This window comes from Fundulus heteroclitus, chromosome 12 (genome assembly GCF_011125445.2).
Source record: "Fundulus heteroclitus isolate FHET01 chromosome 12, MU-UCD_Fhet_4.1, whole genome shotgun sequence".
Lineage (NCBI taxonomy): Eukaryota > Metazoa > Chordata > Actinopteri > Cyprinodontiformes > Fundulidae > Fundulus > Fundulus heteroclitus.
The window spans coordinates 9,345,639-9,361,069 of record NC_046372.1 but is presented as its reverse complement, the minus strand read 5'-3'; the positions used below and the strand labels follow the sequence as shown (position 1 = coordinate 9,361,069).

The window sequence follows — 15,431 nt, the reverse complement described above, 5'->3', positions numbered from 1 at the left end:
CGATGTCCCAGATGGATGTGAGTGGAGCTAGGCGGAGCGACATACAGCTGGCGAGAGTCAGGTTACTATTGGGTCCCTTTTCTTCCACTATTGATGGTCCGGTAAATTAATCCAGTGATCTATAACTCCATTAAATTTAAGGCTGGGGTTAGGATCTCAAATGTCTTTTTAAAGCCCCATGCCATCCACCTTTCATTTCCACCCTATGCCTTAGTACAGCTACATCTCAAATTTAAAATAGGGGAAAGTTAAGTGAAAGGACAAAGCGAGACAGTGTTCACTGACAGTCACATGAAAGCCCATTTTAATTTATTCAAACTCCTAGATTTGAAGACTGAAGAGGCAAATTGAAGCTGCTTAAGGTCAAGTAAAGTTTTCAGATTCAATGATTTGAGGAACCATTGGTCCTCTATCCAGTCTAAACTTAGTTTTAGAGCAATTTGTGCCTTTCAGTTGACGAGCTTGATGAAGTTGTTAATTTTATTTCCCAGCAGGAACTTGCTCCTGCCCACACTGCCAAAAGTAGAAATATCTGCGTAAATGACTTATGGCCATGTGCTTGACTGGCCAGAAAACCACATGAGGAAGGTAAGAGACAGCAGACTCAATGGACACAAGCTGAAGAACACAGGCTGGTGATCAGCCAATGCCACCGTGGACTAATGCATCAATTCTTGCAAAAGGCGGCCCAACCATCCATCATCTATACCCACTTATCCCTTCCTGCTCTTCCAAAGCCTGTGAATCTGCATAGATTGGGCACGAGAGACGATCCTACATGTAAGCTCTCTGGGCAAAATGGAACCATGGTACACATGTTGACAGGATGATGGACTGCCCTGTCTCAGTTTAGGTATAGGTGGTGCCATGACAAAGTACTAGCAATGCTCACCGACATCTTGGAGCAGGAAAAAAAGAAAACACCCTTACATCAAGCATCCACAAATATTCATTGAGGAGCCTCCCGGAGACAGCCCAATCATGGGAGTTTACGGTTGATCTAAAGAGAAGGATTCAATTCTCGGATATCGTTCAAACAGCTGAACAGACCCGATGCAGTATTGTCGTCAAAGATCATTCTGATCGAGTCAACGGTGACAAGGGAAGACGGTTGTGAGCAGCCAATAATGAGGAAGTCAGATCGTTACAAAGAGCTGCTGCAGGACTGCCAGGATAAGGGTTGGCAGACATGGTCGTACCCACAGTGTAGATCGGATGTAGAGGTTTCCCAGCTCTGCGAGCTTGGAAGGTGCCAACAGCAGTGGGGTTGACAGGAAGTGAGAGAAAACAAGCAGTGTGAAGATTGGGTGAGGCAGCAGAGAGCCCGATGTTGGGCTCTGGAACAGGAGGGAGTGAGTAGTGGGTGGCCACCACTGCTGACCCGACATCCAGAGAGTTACAGTAAAGGGTCAAAACATACGATTGTTGGTAACCATCTGATGACGCCACCTAGCTGATGGCTCCAGTCATGGCAGATGACCAAAGGAGAAGCATCTTTTGATGGAAATTATTAAGGAGAGACCCATTAACACACCAGAGTACACAATGAGAATATGAAGGAAGATCTCTGGCAGGGCTTCAAACCAAAGACCTTTTTCACACCACTGTGCAGCCCCCCCTCCGACCAACTAATGCAGTGCATATATGGTACTGTAGAGTACATCTTAGTGATGTGCAGTAAAAATTTCACATTTTTATTTAAATAACCAAATGTGAAAACTGAATTTCTGTTTTTTTTTTATATCAAAACAAAAGTTCTTAAAATATTAAAAGTGAACAAGTTTCACTTTTTGAAAACATCCTGAAATTAACTGCATGCTCATTTGACATGAAACTGTATTTTGGTTAAAATCCCCATTTGTCATCAGGCGTGTGTACCAGAAGATGAAAGCTAACTTTGCAAAAGCTTTTATTGAACAGTGTTAGAAGTGCAACAGAACCTCAAGAACAGAAATGTGAAGAATTTAGTAGAAGGCGGCAAGTTAATTCAATCATCTTCCTGCTGATAGGGCGGGAAAGTCCTCTGGGTCATCAGGATTAGGTGCCATTTCATCCTCCTAATTGGGGAGGAGGAGGGGGTGATGTGATACAAACATTTTAATATCAGCTACACTTGTGATATGAGGTGTGGGAGTTGAGAACATACCCTTTCATATACAGGTCTGGCTTGTTCTGGGCGAACGCTTTGACCTCCTCGTGCTCCTCTTCCTCGGCCCCCACGACTGGGCCGTCCAAGAGTCCCAAAGTTTATGTCCAACATGGTGGTGATGTCATTCATGGACCTGCGAAAGAAGTTTGCTTCTTCCTCAATCTCCTCTACAGTCTCCTTTGTGCTCTGAAAATTGGATGCAAACAGAGTTTATACAAATGTCCCAACTATCAGCCCCTTTAGCTCTGCAGGCTAGTCATAAAATTTACATTTGAGGTTAAATCATGGGTGCCTTTTGGTAAAATCTAGCCAATTATGTGTTTATATGGTACAGACATGCCCTTTATCAGCAAAATACTGCTGTCCTCTCTGTGGGGCTAATTCCCCTTCCAACAAACAAAGGGTTCCTCTGGAGCTGCACCAGAAAGCTCCAAAATTCACATTATACCAACAGGCTGCCCCTCAGAACCAACTTGGACATTTATATTTTAATAGGCCGTACATGTTGAGGCATGTTAGGATCAGAGGTGGGTAGTAACTAGTTACAATAACTCAAGTTACATTTACTTGCAAAACTTTTTGAACAAAATTTACTTTTAGGAGTAGTTTTACTGCACTGTACTTTTTACTTGAGTCATATTACTCCAGTATCGCTACCCTTCAGTAAAATTTCTGGCTAATCTACCTACTGCAAGTAACTTCAAAAGTAAAGAACATACTTGTCTTAACCAAAAATTAGTTTGTTAAAATGAGACTTCTTATTTGTGCACAAGCGTTATTTTTATTTTCCATCTGCTGAGCTCATTGAACCATTTGTAGGTCAAATGAATGTAAACTGTAGATATCGTCATTGGAAGGATTTTGCACTGTTCTAACATACTCATATTAACTGCTGGAAGTATCGCTTTCAAGTTTAATTTTGGAAAAAATTATTTAGAAATCATTTTGTTCTGCCTGAAATTGTTTTGAAAATATGTTATTCTTTGTATATTTTTTTTTATTTTTGTCTTTAAAGATACCAGAATTTGCACATAACCTTATATTTTGTCAGTCCAATTCAATAGTTTTGAAATTTTATTAATTTATTTACTCAGTACTTGAGTAGGATTTACTGAATACTTTGTTACTCTTGAGTAATTCCTTGGCTGATTACTTTTTACTTCTGAGTAAATGTTGAAGTAGTGCTACTCTGGAGTAACATTTTTGGCTACTCTACCCACCTCTCATTAGGATGCAAGTAGTTTTGCAAACTGCAGTCAAGATCTTCAAGTATATCGGTCTAAAAACATATTTTACATCTCCAGCTAAACCACTGATATTGTTGAACATGTCAAAAAAGAAAAAAAAAAAAAAAAAGTTTGCAACTTTATACACTGAGGAGCTACTGCTATGAAACAGATGCAAGTTCTACCTAAATTTAAGGGTGGAACGTTAATGTTACGCAATCGTATGCCATGAAATCCCTTTGTCAGCAGAGATTTTTTTTAAAAGTTGGAAAGCTTGAAATTTTGACAATTTTTTTTATAATTATTTCTGAGTGGGGAGGAGGGAAAGGCCACTGAGACAATGTACCATGTGCCAGGATACATTAGTAAGGCTGGAAGGCCTTGTTAATGTCAGCCCCTGTGGACGGACTTTGGACACCAACAGCGTAAAGAATTAAACTTTCAGCTGCAGAAGGTCAGCTGATAAACATGTAGGAAATAAGAGACGATGACTTGGCAAAAAAGCAGTAGCGCACTAAACTTTAAACGCTCTTAATCCAAACACACACACTGTACCAAAAGTACATAATTTGTGATATATGTCTTACATTTCATATATTTAAGCCCAAAAATATACAGAAAATATGGTAGATTTAAAGTTTGTTCTTTCAACAAGGGAGTGAGTGTCTGAGAAGAAATGACAGGCATCTCCAAAGAGGAAAGAATGTCGCAAGTATCAAATCTGCAAAAATATATTTACATTTAAACAAAACGTGGGATGCTGATGATCATTTACTGTCATTGCAATAATCTGGAAAGGTATTTAATGCCATTAAAACAATAAAATGTTTCTCACAGTTGCTGCCGTTTATGAGCATTTTATGAAACGAGCTCCAGGTCTGGCCTCTTTGCCAGCACCCTAATCTTTAGCTCTAGGCAGGAATAACTGGGCTCCTTTAAAACAGAAATCATGCTTCCAAATAAGAGCCATGTTGGTAAAATAGAAAGTAAGTTTAAATATACATCTGCCAAGGGTGTTGTTTGTTAAAATGCACTCCATTTAACATTTAGACCTCTGTAAAAAGCAACTGGTTAGGCCAAAAACATTAAAAGATACAGTTTGTCCAGGAAGTATTCACAGTGCTTCATCATGCATGTGTCTGCTCAAACGATAAATCTTTATCTACACAGATAAAAGCAGGTTCAGGCTGAGCACGTGATAGTCTGGAGATGCCATGGAGAACGTTCTGCTGCCGGCAACATCCTCCAGCATGACCAGTTTTTGGCAGTGGGTTAGTAATAGTGTGGGTGCAAGACCTCATGTGGCTGTAGTGTGTTTTAGTAGTTCCTACAAGAAGAAGGCATTGATGCTGTGGACTGACCCGCCTGTTACCCAAACCTTTGCAGCGCGTCTTATCACCCCCTCAATCCTACTTCCTGTCTACCCACTTTCAAACAAAGACCACTAGTGCCACAAAAAGGAAATAAGGGTAAACCTGTTAGCACATGCACCATTAAAGAACATTTCATTTGATTCTCACCTCCAGGTGCTTTGACTGGTGAATGACCTTCGCTTTGGAGGGAATCTTATCCTGTGCTTTACGGATATTGAACTCCGCTTTGGGACGGTTCTCCTCCTGCATGGCCTTCCACTCATCCAGGGTCATCTCCATGGCAACCTGGACCACCATCTCGTTGTCCTCATCAGTCACTCTGAAACGTGGGCCGATGAACTTTATTACTGTTCTTAATATTCATGTAAAAAAAAACTTTGGCGCACACAGGTTACCAAAACATCACATTTTCTGCATTTGTTTTCAACAATGACTCTTTAGTGACTCACTGATTTGGCGTCTCCTCCAGAGTTGATTGTGACTCCTCAGTTTTGACACCAGCATCTGTGGTTACCTCCATTTCACTTGAGAGGGAAAAAAACTCAATACTTTAGGCGTGTACTGTGCCGGAAGTACCACAGCTGCCGTTTCTGTGTTAAAGTTCACTCACCTTGCAGCTTCCACAGCATTGCCCCAGTTCCAGGGGCCTCTGCCTCCTCGCTTCTCTTCAGAAGAGATCCCTCTGCAACCATTGCATTATCATCCACTGCCCACAATACATAAACCTTCCAAATGTACGCTTCAATGCAGAACCTTACGTTCCATCATGCCGGTCATAATCTCTCTTGCCTCTCTGATAAAAGTTATCAGAGTTCCTGGAGTATCCCCCGCCTCTTGCTCCTCTCCGGCCACTGAACTCCCCTCTGCCGCTGAAGTCAGAGGCTTCGTTATAGGATGGCCTGGAAACCACAACAACAGTTTACGTCAGCTGCAAGATTTTAACTCTCCTGTTGAGAGTAGCGTTAAATATATGTACGTTATGAAGTAGTAAGAGTTGGTGACAGAGCTCAATGCAATACTTCTCAAACTGTTCAGGCCAAGCCGTAGCCTCTCAACAAGACTAAATAGAACAGACCACCTAGGGCTGGGCGATATGGATTAAAAAATAAATCTCAGATTTTATCATACCAAATCCGATTAATCGATTTTTTCCTCCTTTTTGTTTCATAAAAAGAAATTAAAGAAATTATTTTAAAACCTTGCTTTTATGTTAAGCATTTCGTCAGGGAGTTGACCTGAATTCAAAGTGCAACTAAAAACAAGCTGTGAAACATGCTTGTAAAACAAGATGGCAGCCGTGCCATTATAAACAATGAAAATATAACAAAACATTTGCTGCTAGTGGTATTACACATTGAGCTAAGAACAGGCTTCACTGCACTTGTGAACTTCAAACTAAGTTAAAAAAAAAAAAGTAAATAAGTAAATGAAGTACCTCATATTATGGTAAAAAAAGGTTTCCACTTAACAATATTTTGACAATATATTTGCCTAAACATATATTCAGCATCACATGCTGTTCTCTTCATGGAAACCCAATGAGTATATTGGCAAAATAAAATCCAGATTTTCCAAAAATGAAATCTTAAATAATTTTAAATTCGAATTAATCGATTTATCGCCAAGCTCTAAGACCACCTATAATTTTAATTGAAGGAAAAATAAAATAGCATCAAGGTTAATACAATTACCTCTCCTATACAGAAAGCCTTTTTTTTTTTTTTACTAAATCTTAAGCAGTTCAAGTTCTGAGTGGGGTTCTCTAAAATTGCCTGTACCCTAAAGGCAGTTTGTGTGCAGAAATGCAACACATTCTAACTTAATTTCCCCACATTAGTTAAATATGGTCAGTTTTCACTGTATACAAAAAACAGTTGAAAGCAGTTCTTTGGTAGAGATGGTTTACTCAAATTATTTGGTTAAACTATCTACAGACAGAGTGTGATGCTCAAAAGTTGTCGCTACGTTTGCTTTACTTAGGTTACGGCTTCCCTTGTTGCAGATTTACCTACTTGAGAACTGGGCTAGCTCCTGGTTTACGACCAGTTACCTGGGCCAGTAGTGTCTACAGCAAACATGTCTCAGGTAACTCAAAGTGCCGATAAAGCACAATGCAATTAAGAGTTCTACCTCTCTGAGAAAAATAAAGGGCCTAAACCCAGCTGTTAAACAACAGAAAAACGCCCATTTTCAGACTGTTAATGCAAAACCAAAGGGTCTTTTACTGGGTCACATACAGTAGATAACTGCCTCTGGTTTCCATCCGTTGTCTATTCCAGCTGCACAACAGCAGGTGAAACTGATTGTCAGTCAGTGCTGCTTCTTAAGTGGACAGTTTGATTTCACAGAAGTGGGAGTGAGTTAGAGTTGCATTGTGTTGTTCAAGTGTCCCCTTTACTTTTTTTGAGCAGCATATATGCTTTATAGCTATTATTCGCAACATAAACCTAAACAGCTGCGCTTGAAATATTAGCTGCAATTGAGTCAAAGGGCAAAGTGCGCAACAAAAATGTGTTCAAACAGCTAAACGGTTGTAAATAATTCAATTAAATCAGATTTTTTTCTGCTCCGGTGATCAGGAACCTTTACAATCCCAAGAGCCATTTTTGCCCTCAGTCCTATTAAATCAAATTTGGTTTAGAGCTGCAAAACCCTACACAATGCTTTGAAGCTAAAATGAAAAAGAACCAACATTTTACTATCCATTTTTCAGTATTAGCAGGAAAACGTAAATGAAAAAAACTTCACAAAAAAGGATAAATACACTTTCGTCAATTCCATATTTATAGAAAATTGAAAAACAAGTTAGAAAGTTTTGATACATTATAAGCCAACACAGAAACCACACATTATGCATAATTACATACTTTGGGATTGAAAACTCCAGCGGTCCCTCTTGGTTGAGTCTCCCTTGGACTGCAGCACCTCCTCTCTTCCTGCTCTTTGGGGCCTCGGCTCTGTCTCTGCCCTCCGCCACTAATGGCAGACATCCCTGCTGCATTCGCCCTGACGACACAGACGCAGGCAAAACACTGATTTAGAAGTCGGTCAGCTCCCCCCGCCCCCCCAATACTTCACACCACAGAACCCACATTTAGAGGTCAGAAGAGAAAAAATAAAATAATATTTTAAAAGCAAATAGTGGTCTCCTGTAAGCATTGACCATATCAATGATAATAAAACGTGTAATGCGTTTTATATATGCAAATCCCAAAGTGCTACATGATAAAAACAAGTGCTAAAAATAAAAAGTCTCTCTCAAACATTTCTAATGATGATCTTTACAGGAAGGGAAGGGCAGATTTTTTTGGAGTGCAGCGCATACTCCTGAAGACCTTTTTTTTTTAAACTCTGATGGCCACAGCCGTCTTCTGTGGTGCAGTTTGTTGGAGCAGCAGCTCATCTACAGCTGAAAGGAACCGGTAAGGTAAGCTCGTTGGGATGACCAGCTCTTTATAAGGCCCCTTATGTCAGAGACTGTTTAAACCAGTGGTCTCTAACTCCACTCCTCGAGGGTGGGTGTCCTGCAACTTTTAGATGCATCTCTGCTTCAACACACCTGACTCCAATATGAGCTCATTAGCAGAGCTCACCTGCTAGTGAGGTAGTTTAGCCGATTGATTCAGGAATTTAGGGGCAGGGTAACATCTGAGAGTTGGAGGACACCAGCCCTCAAGGATTTGAATTTGAGACCACTGGTTTAAACACATAAGGAGGGAAACGAACCACGGTTTGTTTGAAACAAACTTAATAGCTGCCATCATCCATGTACCAGCTGAGCTGCTATAGCACGCCTTCAGGGGTCCAGTGGAGTCCTCCTCTAGACAGAGATGCCAGGGGGTCATTATTTAGTGGCCGCACTGGGGAGTGCTCAGAAAAACCTGAAAACTTTTACTTCAAAACAAAGTTAGCTTATTTGAAAGAGCTTAAACTAAACGTTTTTACAGTGCAGTGTAAGTATGCTGGAATTTAAGAGTTACTGCTTTTAAAAGGCCTTTAAAACTACAATTTGTAGTTTGCAACAACATATGTAGTCAGTTGAATGGCAGTTGAGGTATTTTTTTTAAAAATATAAGCATATTGTTTATGTTGCTATCAAGTAATCTGCAGCTGCCATTTGTGCTCCAGCTACTACACCACTGGTTGTCCCTGAGAAAAAAGGATTTACTGCTGCTGTTTGCAGTTCTGCAGATGTTCCAATGATGATGTAAAGAGGACATGGCATAAAACCAATTAAATTTTTAATTTTAAAGACATGCTAGGGCCTACTGTGCAAGTTCTGGTCCGAGGGGCGTAGATATGAGTGGGCCTGGCTGGGCCTGTGGGGCTGCAGCGTCGCCTTGCGCTTGAATTCAGGAGCACATAATCAATTTAGTCACACGGTAATGTCGGTGAGTGCTTGTAGGGGGCATTTTTAGGGTCTTGTAACATTGGGAGCTTCAGCAAAGACCGCTTCCTCCTCCCTCTTTACAGTTTGTATTTCTGTATTTTCCACACCATGTTTATACCTCTTGCACAGCGCAGAACTGGAAAAAAAAAATTATTGTTTCCACTCCCCTCACCACCTCCGTCGGGAATCATTGAACAAAAATAACGCTGGGAACGGACAATCAGTTCCCAAATAGCCTATTTTTCTATAGCCATATAGAAAAGTGAGAAGCAGTGAAGAGCAGAGCCTAAATGGCTACGCCGCTACAGAATTTGGGGTTACGAAAGATAAATAAAAGTGCCATATTCTATATCGCCATTTCCTCCTGTAGGCTTAAGATCATTGAGTGGGTTAAAGGCAAAGCAGGAGTCCATCGCTCACTGGGTCCACTTGAAGCACAAACATGAAACATCTGCTCCGAGAACAACTTCAAACTCGCACTTAGAGGCACCCTGCGCAAATACAGGGTAACCGATGTCTGTCGTCCCCTTTCACAGCCACAGGTTTGTTGTCTCAACCTCCAAGCTCAACTGAGTTGACACCAGTGCATGCTTTATTAGACCATCAAAGGTTCAGATCTGCGTTTATTCCATATTGTGCTATATTCTCCCACTGCTGTGTACGCCTGATAAAGATATTTTAAGCTACTGACTTATAAAGCAACAGTGATATTAAATCCATCTTACCCATGACTGAACCGAAACAAGTCTTGCCTCCCCCCTTACGCTTCATTCGGAAAAATGACGCAACCACCGCCCTGAACATACAAAAACGAAGCATTTTCTCATGTTGAAGCATATGTCAACATTGACCAGTGTTCTGTCGCTCATTGCATTGTGTCCATCTGTCAAAATATCGTTGCCGACAACATAGCTGTAGCAAACTTTTTTGCAGCAGTGTAATAATGGTTTTAATTTAAGAAAAACAATTGGGTCACTTTCCATATAACCGGCTTAAATTTTTCCCTTAACGCGGTAATACTAGAAAACTGTTATGGTTTTTCCCTTTTTTGGTTTTACAGGAACATTCTGCGAAGCATCCTGACAGCATAAACAGGCAGCCCAAAGCAGACCAAGACATAATTAACATCCTGACCCCCCAAGATAAATAAAACTAGGTAGATTATGCCGAGTCATTTGTTGGACCCTTCACGGCAATATCCAACAACACGAAATCTTGGGTAACTGTTTACCAGTTTCAACGTATATTCAAAACATTACTTTAATTTCAGCTTTTCAAATGCGTTAACCATACTAGCTTTGACTTTTAAACATGAGCTTGGTAACCTTTAAGAGTTTATTTAACAGTCTTTTGGGTGAAATAGTTGGTTTTGGTAGTTTTTTTTTTTAATGACATTTCCCCGCCCCCCAAAAAAAACTAATTGTGCCCAGGGTCCTGCAAAACTTTGGACCGGCTTTGACAGCGAAGCGTAGGTCCAGGCATGCAAAGAACCCTGTGGAAAAGCTGAAGCAGAACAGCAGCCAAAACGCAGAGCAGATGAGCAGCAGCTCCGCTGACTGTGCATCATCACCAGCTGACGCAGCCTGAGCCCATCGCTCCCTCTGGAAACACCTGTCAGCACAGAGCCGCCTGGACCGCGGATGGATCTGCAGCGGTGATGGGGCTCACCTGGAACCGGGTCCGGAGCGACCGGGACACGTCTGTTCCTCTGGGATTCCTTCTGCCCGGGTTTCTTCTGCTTGCCCTTCTTGTCCTCATCTTCCTTCTTCTTTTTCTTCTTCTCCTTCTCCACCTCGCTGATCAGGTCGAACGGGTCAGCTTCGTCGTCCAGAAGATTCCCGAACCTGTTCGCCACTGCGCACCCGAAGGCGGCTTGCAGCATTTTTATTTTCTCCTCCGCCTGCACGTGAGAGGGGAACAAATATATATTTAAAAAAAGCGGACTTAGTTTATTTATTTAGTTTAAGTCAATAAATAAAACAGTGAGTACCGCTTTCCAGTCCAGCTACAGGGGAAGACAACCGCGGACAGGACCTTTCCGCTCCGCTCAGCGACTAACATAAACAGCGCGAGAGCCGCTATGGGCAGCTTTTAAATGTTTGCACGTGCGGAGGTATCGCCACGCCCTCGAGCTCATTAATAGGCTGTTCACTGATCAATACGCTTTGGCCCGTCCGAGTCTGGAGACTGGCCTGTGCTTAGTCAGACCATAGGAATCTGATTGCCTCCGAGAACAAGGGGGTGGAGAAGAGGATGCAGAAAGTCTGGAGTCTGAAAGGGATATTAAGAACAGAGCAATCAGGATTATATATAAAATATTGTTCTGATTTTTACAAGGTACAAAACTAATACTTGAAATACTGTAGGTGAAGCCTGTAGTTACACATTCATGTACAGTAGGTGGCGGTATCCAACACCAATGTTGTTTGCGATCCAAACGAGGCAAGGCAAGGAAAGGCAAATTTATTTATATAGCACAATTCAGTACAAAGACAATGCAAAGTGCTTTACATGATTAAAATATAGCAAAATAAAACAGAATAAAAGCAAGTAGGAATAAAATGTAGATAGAAAAAAAGAACAAAAAAGTTGTGATTCAGTTAACTAGAACAGTTGAAGGCAATCCTAAACAAATGTGTTTTTAATCTTGATTTAAAGGAGCTCATGCTTTCCGCACCTTTACAATTTTCTGGAAGTTTGTTCCAGTTAAGCGGAGCATAGGAACTAAATGCTGCTTCTCTGTGTTTAGTTCTGGTTCTAGGTATGCAGAGCAGGCTGGAGCCAGAAGTCCTTAGTGGTCTGGAGGGTTGATACACTGATAACAAGTCTGTGATGTATTTAGGTGCTAAGCCATTTAGGGATTTATTAACTAACAGAAGTATTTTAAAGTCTATTCTCTGAGATACAGGGAGCCAGTGGAAGGACTTTAGAACTGGGGTTATGTGCTCTACTTTCTTAGTCTTAGTGAGGACGCGGGCAGCAGCGTTCTGCATCAGCTGCAGCTGTCTGATCCACTTTTTGGGCAGACCTGTGAAAACACCGTTGCAGTAATCTATTCGACTAAAAATAAAATTATCTGGAAAAAATTAGTTTTTCCAGATCCTGCTGAGACATTAGTCCTTTAACCCTGGAAATGTTCTTCAGGTGATAGAAAGCCGACCTTGTAACTGTCTTTATATGCTTTTGGAGGTTCAGGTCTGAGTCCATCACTACTCCCAGATTTCGGGCCTGATTAGTGGTTTTTAGCTGAAGCGACTGAAGCTGTGTGCTAACTCTTGATCTCTCCTCTATTGGTCCAAATATTAATACTTCTGTTTTGTTTTTATTCAACTGAAGAAAATGTTGGCACATCCACGTATTGATTTCTTCTAGGCATTTACTCAGTGCTTGAACTGGTCCATAGTCACCTGGTGACATGGTGATGTAGAGCAATAAATAAGAGGAAATGATTAGGCTGTGCATAGACTCATCAAGCTCATCAAGAGAATGCCAAGAGTGTGCGAAGCAGTAATCAAAGCAAAAGGTGGCTACTTTGAAGAACCTAGAATATAAGACATATTTTCAGTTGTTTCACACTTTTTTTGTTAAGTATATGATTCCACATGTGTTAATTCATAGTTTTGATGCCTTCAGTGTGAATCTACAATTTTCATAGTCATGAATATATATGACATGCAAAATATTTCAGCACATGACTTTCTTAGTACTTGATGTTAGTACATCCACTGACTGTAAAATTACCTGAAACGTTTTCCCACAGCCAGAAAACTGCTTTGTTGTTGCAACCAAATCCTATGGGATTCTGTGAGAGTAGGGAGTAGCAAGATGACAGCCAGTGAGTTTAAGTTTTTCGGGCCTATCAGCAATCCAGTAAATAAATAGAGATCAGTGGGCTGCACAGTGTCACAGTGGGTAGCACTGCTGCCTTGCAGCAAGAAGGTCCTGGGTTCAAGTTCAGAAAGACCCTGGGTTTCTGCATGGAGTTTGCATGTTCTCCCTGTGCATGCATGGGTTCTCTCCGGGTATTCCGGCTTCCTCCCACAGTCCAAAAACATGACTGTTAGGTTAACTGGCCTCTCTAAATTCTCCTTAGGTGTGAGTGTGTGCGTGAATGGTTGTTTGTCCTGCCCTGCAACAGACTGGCGACCTGTCCAGGGTGTACCCCGCCTCTCGCCCGTTGACAGCTGGAGATAGGCACCAGCAACCCCTCGCGACCCCAGCAGGGATAAGTGTGTTGGAAAATGGATGGATTATGCTGTGTTTCTAGATGTCAAAGATATGGGTATAGATATTATATATGTCTGTGGATATGGGGATGTAGCTGCCACCTGAAAAGGAAGCCAGAGGCGTCCCAAATGTGGCACTGAATGATAACTAAATTTCAAAGAATGTTAGTTATGCACAGCCGCAAGGCAGCTGCTCTTCTTGACCTTCTATCACGCTTTTAGTTGTATCTGCCAGTTTCTACTTTCCCCTAGTAATTGTTTTGTTTTTCAATAAATTAATAAATGTACTACTAATTCCTAAAATAATTACACAATAACCAGGAATTGTATTTCAACTCAAAATGTTAACTGTGCTGTTACTGGTCTATGCATATTAGATCCTTAGTAACATTAAAAATCAAACAATAAACCAAAATATGTTAGTAGGCGTTTACGTAAGTCTTTAAAATAGTTTTCTACAGGCAGCTTTACTACAACAGTAGAATAAAATACTGAAATTATGGCTTTTAGTTTCAGTGTGCCACCCCAAGCTTTTAAATGGCCCCATCTGGCCACCCCTACGAAAAGTTTCTGGAGGCGCCACTGCTCCAGACCTCAATCCATTTGAGAACCTGTGGGTAAACTTGAAGACTGATGTTCACAAGTAAAAACCATCCAACATGAAGGAGCTTGCATTTTTGCCTTGAGGAATGGGCAAAAGTCCCAGTGGCAAGATTTGGCAAGCTCATAGAGACAAGCTACTTGTAGTTGTTTTTGCTGCAACAGGCAAATTAGTAACCTTGGGCAGGGGGTTGGTGTGTGTGTGAGGGGGGACAATTATGCATACTGAAGTTATTTTGTTCTGTTTGTTGTTTACTTACTTCACAATACAAAAATACATATTGAAAGTTGTGGGAATGTTCTGAAATGGTGTTAAGTCTCAAAAAATAATAATTTTAATTCCAGGTTGTGAGGCAACAACACTTGAAAAGTTCCAAGGGAGTGAATACTTTTGCAAGTCACAATACACTTGGTTAATTTGAGGAGAACAGGCCAAGTCTAACTGTTTGTGGTGGCAAGCAACTAGACCAAATTGGGGGAATTGCATGTTATTAAGTTAAGTAAGATGTGTTTTTAAACAGGTTGATAATGCATGAATACGAGCATACGAGCCCTCTATGGACACAAGCAGTAGAAAGGATTATTTGGGTATCATAAAATGATGACTGTTGACGGTGTCAAAGTACATAAAAATACATGCACAAGCACATTTGTTAATAATTAGTTTTTTGAACAATTGAAATTCGTTCTCTTTACTAAACAGAGAAAATCTCAAATTAGCTGTATTCTGTCTAAGCAAATATGAAGTTTCCAGATTTCTAATCTGTAGGAGAAGCGCAGTGCTCCTGGGGCCACCTGGTGTTGGGGCCCTAAACAACAGCTTGGCTCTCGTAAACCTTGGGCCGGCTTAAATCAGTATTGAAGTGCACAACTTCACTCATTAATTTAAATTAGACTGAATCTGGTCTGATCTCCTGAAGGAATAGCGTAGTTTATTTTCAAGTTGAAACCAGATTTCCTCTTTACCAACTATATTTGTCATTTCATACCCAAATATTAAAAGTACACAATGAAGATTAAATGTGCATTCTTGTCAGGAAGGTATGAATGAATTAGTACCTTCTTTCTAGATGTAGGACATCACATTGTGCATCAAGAAAGTTGTGGTTTTGAATCCTGGCTTGGAACATAAATTTGATTTATCTTTCGATAAAAACCTTTCAAATAAGGTTTGTAGGTTTTTATATTGCACCTTAACTCTCCATGGATGACTAACAAAACATAAGCTTTTGCCTAAACCTTAAAGAATATTTCAATTTCTCTTTAGTGGAAATTATTTTTTAACTTTGCGTTTCGATTTCTATTCCCTAAACACAGTAAAGCCTTTGTCTAACGATTTCCGCCCTAAAAATGATTACGTAACTTTCGCGCCTCTGGGCCTTTCCTTTCCCTTTAAAGCAAAAAAAAAAAAAAAACATGTAATAACATAAACAGACTCCTCAGCGCGGGAAGGAGCCATCTGCTACC

At 40.7% G+C, this 15,431-nt stretch overlaps 1 protein-coding gene across 1 annotated transcript; it reads right to left on the bottom strand.

Annotated features, from left to right (window-relative positions):
* Window positions 1–1,885: 1,885 nt before the first annotated feature.
* Window positions 1,886–11,248, bottom strand: LOC105931383 (intracellular hyaluronan-binding protein 4). Its single transcript, XM_012870038.3, has 9 exons — window positions 11,129–11,248; window positions 10,807–11,038; window positions 7,616–7,754; window positions 5,507–5,647; window positions 5,359–5,430; window positions 5,198–5,272; window positions 4,896–5,067; window positions 2,147–2,335; window positions 1,886–2,057 (listed from the first exon to the last, which is right to left on the bottom strand). Exons 2-9 carry the CDS (start codon window positions 11,018–11,020, stop codon window positions 1,992–1,994), a joined length of 1,068 nt encoding a protein of 355 aa, XP_012725492.2. The 5' UTR covers window positions 11,021–11,038; window positions 11,129–11,248; the 3' UTR covers window positions 1,886–1,991.
* Between the last annotated feature and the right edge of the window lie 4,183 nt (window positions 11,249–15,431).

Coding starts and splice junctions, on each gene's coding strand:
- LOC105931383 (XM_012870038.3), bottom strand. CDS start 11,020: ATGCTGCAAGCCGCCTTCGGGTGCGCAGTGGCGAACAGGTTCGGGAAT. Junction 5,068..5,197: donor CTGGAGGAGACGCCAAATCA/GTGAGTCACTAA, acceptor CCCACGTTTCAG/AGTGACTGATGAGGACAACG. Junction 2,336..4,895: donor ACCAGTCAAAGCACCTGGAG/GTGAGAATCAAA, acceptor TCCAATTTTCAG/AGCACAAAGGAGACTGTAGA.